The sequence below is a fragment of the Cottoperca gobio genome, unplaced genomic scaffold (assembly GCF_900634415.1).
Source record: "Cottoperca gobio unplaced genomic scaffold, fCotGob3.1 fCotGob3_431arrow_ctg1, whole genome shotgun sequence".
Lineage (NCBI taxonomy): Eukaryota > Metazoa > Chordata > Actinopteri > Perciformes > Bovichtidae > Cottoperca > Cottoperca gobio.
The window spans coordinates 1-8267 of NW_021167007.1; the positions used below are offsets into that span (position 1 = coordinate 1).

The 8267-nt window shown below is 41.5% G+C and overlaps 1 protein-coding gene across 3 annotated transcripts; it reads right to left on the reverse strand.

The window, feature by feature from the left end:
- Nucleotides 1–91: 91 nt before the first annotated feature.
- On the reverse strand, nucleotides 92–7635 carry skp2 (S-phase kinase-associated protein 2, E3 ubiquitin protein ligase). Of its 3 annotated transcripts, none has more exons than XM_029428051.1 (10): nucleotides 7504–7635; nucleotides 6521–6774; nucleotides 6329–6440; nucleotides 5671–5814; nucleotides 4901–5035; nucleotides 4491–4589; nucleotides 4230–4357; nucleotides 2980–3031; nucleotides 1068–1175; nucleotides 92–996 (listed from the first exon to the last, which is right to left on the reverse strand). In XM_029428051.1, the coding sequence occupies exons 2-10, from the start codon at nucleotides 6771–6773 to the stop codon at nucleotides 789–791; spliced, it is 1239 nt and encodes a 412-aa protein (XP_029283911.1). In that variant the 5' UTR covers nucleotide 6774; nucleotides 7504–7635; the 3' UTR covers nucleotides 92–788. The 3 variants fall into 3 exon arrangements, with proteins under 3 accessions (XP_029283911.1, XP_029283910.1, XP_029283912.1); XM_029428050.1 differs by having other exon boundaries at nucleotides 7384–7521; XM_029428052.1 differs by lacking the exon at nucleotides 7504–7635 and adding an exon at nucleotides 6886–6918.
- Between the last annotated feature and the right edge of the window lie 632 nt (nucleotides 7636–8267).

Genomic DNA, 8267 nt, shown 5'->3' on the forward strand with positions numbered 1-8267 from the left:
CTTTTTGTCAAACAACTTCCAGGGTAACTTTTACATTTCGTCTCAGTTTGGCAAACATGATTTCAATGAATGAAAAAGTTCAGACAAGGACTGTGTGTGTGTATTCAGTGGTTTACTTGTTAAGACTCAGAATGAACAGTTTACAAATTTAAAATTCAGTTCAGTCTGTATGACATTTGAATTGAATGATATGGAGCACTGAACATAATGAACTCATAACGATGACCTGCATACAAACCGTCTGTTCAACAGGAATATTCATTCACGATCCACATTCATCATTTTACATTAAAACGTCATTCATTAAAATGACCCGTTCTCTCATTATTACACCTGAGAACAGATGTCCGAGGAAATCAACAGTCCCAAACATTTATAGACATCTTGCGTCTGATAGGTCAACATTTCAATTGAGTGTTTTAAACATGTTTCCCTTACAAATAATTAAAATATTAAACACATTATTAGAACCTAAAACTGATTCAAAAATCCATTAAAAGTTTGTGTTAACATTCCAACAAGAACTGGATTCAACATCAAGATTCTGACTTTCCTAAATAAAGTATTACATTTGTCTACACTTGTATGTTCAGTACTCACAGCCCCTATGTATGTGACCTATAGTATCCTTAAAATCCAGAAAACACTAAAAACATCTGGAGCAGCAAGAAACTCTGAAACCATCAGAGCACAGAGGGCTGGACTCCCTGCATGTGCGTTGGAATACTGCAGGATCAAACACTCCACAACAGAAAGTAACTCAGCTTAATAACATGGAGGTGTGGCGGTTACACTTTGAACCTCAGTTGACACTTTTTGTTCCACATGAAGTTGCCGATGGGCCTGGTGACGGGCGTGGGCCGGGCGATGCTGGAGAACGGCCTGGAATTGATGCTGACACGAGGCATCTCCTTCTTCAGAGAGGACAGGTGGCTGCCATTTACGATGCCAAACACATCCAGCAGGCTCAGCATGGGGAACGTCGTGCCCAAGTCACTGGAAATATGACACCAGTTAGGTTTTGGACTTCGTCACTCAAAAGTAGGGACGGCAGCAGGGGAACTTACGTGAGAGCAGCAAGGTGAATGTGATAGCAGCGACTCAGGGAGAGATGCAGCAGATCCTTCAGCTGTTTGAGGACAGGGAAGCTGTCGGCCATCAGCAGAGTACTGTCACTGTAACACAGGAAGATGCACGTTTACACATCCAGCAGACGTGGCGCAATATTAGCACGTTTACGCGTGGCTGCTATGGTTTTCACCTTGCAAGTCTGTGTGTCAACTGCCGTATTGGTGTCATTTTTATTTTATTTATCCTTAGTTAGAAGAATGGTAACATTGAGATACAAGATCTCTTCTTCAAGGAAATGTGGTCAAGACCGCAGCACAAGCAGTTAAGTACAGATTTATAGTAGGTTGACTTCAACTTTGTTGTGCCCATTGGTCTCACTCCCAGGTAAGATAAAAATCATAACATATGACAATCTAGAATGGTACTCGGAGCGCAGACCTCCACCAAGGCGGGAAGATGTTCATGAGCTTTACATTGTAATGTGGAAACATGAATACGTGTTGTATTTTACTGCTCAGAGCGTTTAAACGACAAGTTGAAAGCCGTTTGGGCTGTTTTTTTTACTTGAGGGGGCGGTCACCGTGGCCCATGCTACAACCTTCCACCAAGTTTCATGAACGAAACGCATTTTCTAATGACATAGAAGCTCTGGATGGCATTAACTTGGCCTCCAGCACCACTGTAAGGAATCTTGGCGTCATCTTTGATCAAGATCTGTCGTTTAACTCCCACATAAAACAAATCTCAAGGACTGCCTTCTTTCATCCACGTAACATTGCACAAATAAGACACATCCCGTCTCAAAATGATGCAGAAAAACTAGTCCATGCATTTGTTACTTCAAGGCTGGATTACTGCAACTCATTGTTATCAGGTTGTCCCAAAAGTCGCTTAAGACTCTTCAGATGATCCAAAATGCAGCGGCACGTGTATTGACAAACCTCCCTGCTCTCTTCCTTCTCTTCTCCCCTCCCTCCCCTCTCTTCTCCCTCTCTATCTGTATGCATTTATGTAAATGTATGTTACTAACTCACCATCCGGGGTATCATCCCCGGAGTGTCTGTCTCTCATGTGGCAGGTTGCCACTGATAAAGTTTACGTCAGGATCATGAATCGTGACAGCGCCTGCTGACCTGGTCCTGCTGGACACCGGGAAGCCTTATTGACATTTTCCTGGATTCATCCATACTTTCTATTTTTTTTCCAACACAACATAATTTTCTGTCAAATGTTGTATTTGTACTATGTTGTTTATCCTGTACACACGACATCTATTGCACGTCTGTCCGTCCTGGGAGAGGGATCCCTCCTCAGTTGCTCTCCCTGAGGTTTCTTCCATGTTTCCCCCTTTAATTATGGGGTTTCTTTTAGGAAGTTTTTCCTTGTGCGATGCGAGGGTCTAAGGACAGAGGGTGTCGTAACCTGTACAGTCTGTAAAGCACACTGAGACAAATGTATAATTTGTGATATTGGGCTATACAAATAAATTTGATTTGATGATTTGAACATGTTTCAGTAATCCTGCTGACAAAGAGCTGAAAAAATATCCTTGGAGGTAATAAATATAAAAAAGACAAATGCAAAAGCAGTCACAAGAGCTCAAATAAAACAATGTACATTAGTAACAGAATGGCATCAAACAAAAGTACAATCCACTATAAAAACAAGATCATCGCCCACCAAACATCTTCTGAAAATGTATTCAATGCGAAAACACAGAAACTCTTCTTTTCTCTGGCTCAACATCTGTGTTGTGTTCAGTTACTGCAGAGGTGCAGCTCTGCAGTAACTGAACACAACACAGATGTTGACCCGCCTGTTCATTTTTAGAATCAATACATTTTCAGTATATGAATAAACTGTCATCCCACACAAAACATTTCATGTCCATGAGGAGTAAAATCTCACCTTAAATCTAGCGCTTGAATATGGGAGCATCTGGTCACCAGCACCTTCACATCTGTAAAAAGACACACGATACGGTCATCTCAGATCTTTATCTCTGTAGCAAAGTGTGAGGAAGTGTAAACATCTGATGTTCAAAGTCCACAAAATCAGCTACATTTGATATTTTGGCAGTGGGCAAGTAAGAAAGCTAGACCAAAAGAATCCAACAACACACTGCTCAAGTATCTCTGATCAGAGTGTGACACCTCGCAAATAAAGGATCTTTGATATGACGAGGCACCCTGTGTTGAGCAGGAGTCACAGTTCGGCCCTGCTACACGTGTACACTGACTGACGAGAAGCTATTCTGAGAACAGAGCTCAACCAGCAGCAGCAGAGCAGCTGTCACCCTCACGACAGTTACACACGGCTGTGGCCATTTATAGCATCTGTACCAATAATTCATCACATGTACCTGTGAACCTTCATCGCAATGATATCTCAATCATTATTAAATAATCATACTGAAACAGACTTTACCAAGTGCACAATTGAGGATACAAAAAAAAGACAATACAAGGAAATAATGGCACAAATGTAAATTTATAAAAATCAGTCTAGTGAGTTTATGGATGTGCCTCAGACATTTTACAGAACGATGTGTAAATTACAAAACACAAAATTAGTGAAAATGAAACTCCAAGGTTTTCTCACCTTATATTTAGTCCCCTCATTATAATAGCACCTGCAGCTATCTCTAGTAAACGGTGTGTATGCTGCTCTGAGGTATGCACGAGATGCACCAATTATCTTTTAAATACCCGTTTGTGTGGGAAACAGTATATGCATGGTTTTGACATGCATACATCCGACCACAGTTCTTAAAGGAGCAGCTGACTTAAATGAATTGTTTTTGCCATTTCGATACAACCACTTTTACTGCCAAGATCAAACTACAACCAACACCAATCTGATCATTCTCAGGGCTGTTCAGGACTGCCTCTCTGATGGAGGAGTTAAAGCAGGTGCACTAACAGCTCACCTAGCATACAACTATGCAGAGGGACACAATCTAGTGCAGTGTTGAATCATGAATCAGAGATCAAGTAGATCAGAAGCAACCTGCCATGAAGTCAAAACTTATGAATCCTAATGTCTCAAATATCAAAGGATGAACATATTCTAGACAAACACTCAACACATTGTATCCATAGACAATAAAATGCTGAATACTAGCATGCTAATGATTTGGCACCAACACCCCCATTTACCGTCTAGCGTGAGGCTCTCTCTGTATCCGCTGAGGTTGAGGTGAGTAACACTGGAGCTTACATTATTAACAACACTCTTCACATGATTATTGTTGAAGTCGCACCACGATATGTTCAGCTGCTCTATCCTGCACAGGAAAAAAACAAAAAACACACAATATTTAATACCGTAAATGGTAGCAATGGATGATGGATAAAAGTGATTTATAAGCTGTTATTTGGATAACAGGGTTTTGACGTGAAATAGAGCGAGTAGCTGACCTGGTGCAGGATTTGAGCATGTCAGCCAGAGGCGGAGCAGAGAAGCCGGAGCAGCCACTCAGGTTGAGCTGCAGAAGGTTTGGGTTCATGGACAGAGAGCTGAGTGAGAGACAGACAGACAAAACAATAAAAATATCATCCAACTGAGAGAAGACCACAGGCACGCCAAGAGAAAATGCAAAACTTCCGTTGGATCCTGCTTTTCCAATTTAAGGATTTGCGGCTTTCCTCGTTTAGATCACAGGAAATTAAATTGATTAGAACTTAGATTTATATTATTATTAATCATGTTTTAAACGTAAATGGAAGCTTTACAGAAAGGTTAGTATGCTTGACATCACTAAGGATTCACACCTCTGATGAACCAAATGTTTGGGTGGTTGCAGTGGAGCTGGAGGATGAAAACTCACCTGATGATGGTGTCTGACAGCTGCAGACCCTCCAGGCTCAGATACTCCAGCAGCCTGCAGTGACAGATGATGCTCTCCAGAGATGAGGTGGGAATGATTGAGCTGGAAAGATCCATTCGAACGATCTGCAGAGGGCTGAACAACAACAATAGCAGCCTCGTTTAGCTCACATTGTTGAAGTGTGAAATCAAAGTTTGTATTGTACTGACAAGGCAAATTAAAATCAATAACATATTTTACATACAGGTAACTCCAGCAAGAGAACTACACCAATAAATAATCCTTTAATAAAGGCCAGATGTTGCCGTACTAATGGAACCAAACTTTTCAAATGAATCAGAAAACATACATTAAAAGACCTGTCAATTACATTCATTTGGCAGACACTTAAGTCCAAAGAGATATTTCCCTCCATTTATATTGAGTGGCAGCTCTCATTAAAAAAGGCGTGCTTGACGTTAAACTATATTTTTCTTATAGTCAACAAATCCCATAAAAAGACTAAACCCAACAAAGTGTGAATACTTTCTGTCTCCACTACCCTGTCTGTGGCTCTCAATTCCATGCTGAGGATGTAAATCTTTAAACATTTGATCACAAATATAGGTTCATTTGTATTGTTAGTTTGACTCTGAACATGAGATTTGTTGTCAATAAGAAAAATTAAATCTCAACAGTTTTTTCTATTGAACGAGAAATTGAGCCTGGAAAGTGAACCTCTTACCAGCCTGAGTTGTGCAGACCAGAATAAAAGCAGCTGCTGGACTCACCCTGTGACTGTGAAGTGCAGCTCTTCCACAAAGGAGCGAGGGCAGCGCAACATGCGGACTCCGTTCTTCAGCACCTGCTGCAGAGCTGGACCCATTTGAGTCAACCCCTCCAGATCCACGCTGTGCCACAGAGACTCATCAAAACTAGGACAGAAACATACACAGCCAAATGATGTTAGCCTACACAGTCTATAGCTCCTGTGATCCTATCACATGTTAAATATCTATATGTGGCGTTCACTGCAGTCAGGAAAATATAGTCCATGGTTCAGATGTGGAAACTTATCTAGACTTCTAGAAGCTACTGAGGAGAATATATGTTAATATGACTGAGGGCTGTTTATGGGTGAACAAGAGTACAGCAGGGAGGATTTAAAACCACTAGAAGCTGACCTTAGATCAGAAATCCTGTGGGCCTCTTAACTTTCACAGGATTCTACGGGGTAGGAAACTATCACCGTGTCATGAGGGGACCTGCATCAGAATAAATTCACATGTGCTATCTCACTATGGCCACAGTCATATAGCAGATGTGAATTTATCACAGAGTGAAATTGGGTGCAAATGTAACAGGTACGGGAAGCAGTTAATGGGGGCAAAGCTGGGAAGGAAGAACATTTCACTCGTGTCACCATCTAGAAAATCCCTAGCGACTCACGCTAAACGATGCCAGCGCTTGCAAACGATGGACATGCTGAGGAGGTCTTGCAGAGGGATATAGAAGAGGATCCTGAGAAGCAGCTCGTCGGGTAGGTGGTCCCATGAAATGCCTGCTGAGAGAAAATAATGAGTTTATCACAGCTACAAACAAAACACTGCAGCTGCTTGATGGTCAGAATAAGTTTCCTACATGATGTGGATTCTTTTTTCCTCCTTGATCTCCTGGCAAGGACAAACTGGTTGCTGTTATTCTCTTTCCCCTTGCTGATGAGCCGCTGGTGCTTGTGGTGAGGTGACCATTGCTGGATGAACTCTGTTGGGGTGCATTCCATGTCCAGGCCCTCACTGAGACAGCAGTCTCTGGACTTACGTTTGTTGATCTTCTTGGACTGAGACAACATGGAGCCCTGAAGACTCAAGCAGGGCAGATTCTGCAGTGGCATGCTGGGTGGAAGGAGAAACTAATCAAACACTTGTTCAAAATGTTAACGAGGTTACTCACCTCTTTATTTTTTCATTATACAGCAATATCTCAGAGAAAGATTGGATCGCAACCTAGCTTCCTCCTGAACAACCTCTCTCTGCCCGCCATATTGATGCTGCTACTAGCAGTGTGACCGCGCCAATTCTAACTGCAAAAGAGAACGCAAATATTTTGTCACCTCAGTTTCAAGCTATATCTGCTTGCAATTACGCGGGGTTTTTATTCTCATATTCGGTAGCTAGTTTACACTTTAATAAAACAGGAGGGAGGTATAGACACACCTGAAGGCCTGGCAGACATGAAAGCGCGGTATCGACTACTATTAGCTTCGCTTTTATACTAAAGCTGCTCAGAATAATGGCGACTCACTCACTAACACACTTGATATCCGGCTAACGGTACAGACTTTCAATGATGAGAGATGAGTTCTATTTCATTAATTGGAACACAATGTAAAAACCAGGTAGTGTTGCCTCATTTTCACATGGATGGCACGTTGAAAATTATCTTACGGAATCGCTACTGCAAATATTTTTACATTATAAAAGTATAAACATTTGTAAGCATACCTGTGTTTTGGCATCGCAGTTCAAACCTAAATGTGCAATATTAATACTTAGATAACTGCACATAAAGAAGCTGCCTGTTTTTACTGCAGCAGCCCTCCAACCGAGACTCTTTAAACTCACCGCCGGCAGCAGCAGAGCGCCCTGTGTATTCACCACGTCACCGACGTGTCTGCGCCTTACGTCTTACGTCATGCGTTTCACTGATTGGGTCATGTGGCGTTCTGGTCTTGCTTGTTTTTTTTCCATCTTTTCAGTTATGCTGAGAGAAGCATCTGCATTTATTGTTTTTCCAAATGTCTTTAGGTTAATAGAAAAACATAGCAGCAAATGACATTTCATCAGGGGACCCTATACATATGTCCCAAAGCTAAAAGGCATATGCTTCAATGTGCATAATCAAGAGATAAATAATAATAAATAAAAAGAGCAAACACTTTTTTCAAGCTAGACATTGAATGGCCAAATGATGCTCACTAAACCTCCCCTCTGCCTTTTCTGTTTCACAAGGGCTGGTGCGTGTATGCCTTCTTAAATATATATTGTTTGGCTTCTAATCACTTCTCCTCAGAGGCTAAGTTCTTGATGTTGCCAACAAATCTGCTTGTCATGTTGGGTTTGCGGTTTCAGAGTAAGAGATCTTGAAAATGTATCTTGCCAATCTTATTAATGTTCTCCCTTTTTCTCTCTATAGGACCTTAGATTCAAACCACTACCGTTTACGGCCCGCGAGACCATTTGATCCGGCCCTCGTGGTAATTCATGCAAAAAAATAGGAATAGGAAAAAAATAAAAAGATCAGACAGCAATAGAATAAAACAGGCGACTGACTATTTTTCCTGACCAAGGTCAGCGTCCATGAACACAACACGAGCGGAACGTGTCAT

Bases quoted from the DNA above. Each gene is read 5' to 3' on its own strand.
- skp2 (XM_029428050.1), bottom strand. The intron at 5,815-6,328 runs GTGAGTCGCTAG...TTTCTGTCCTAG, and splicing joins AAGCGCTGGCATCGTTTAGC to TTTTGATGAGTCTCTGTGGC. The intron at 1,176-2,979 runs GTGAGATTTTAC...CCTGTGTTACAG, and splicing joins ATTCAAGCGCTAGATTTAAG to TGACAGTACTCTGCTGATGG.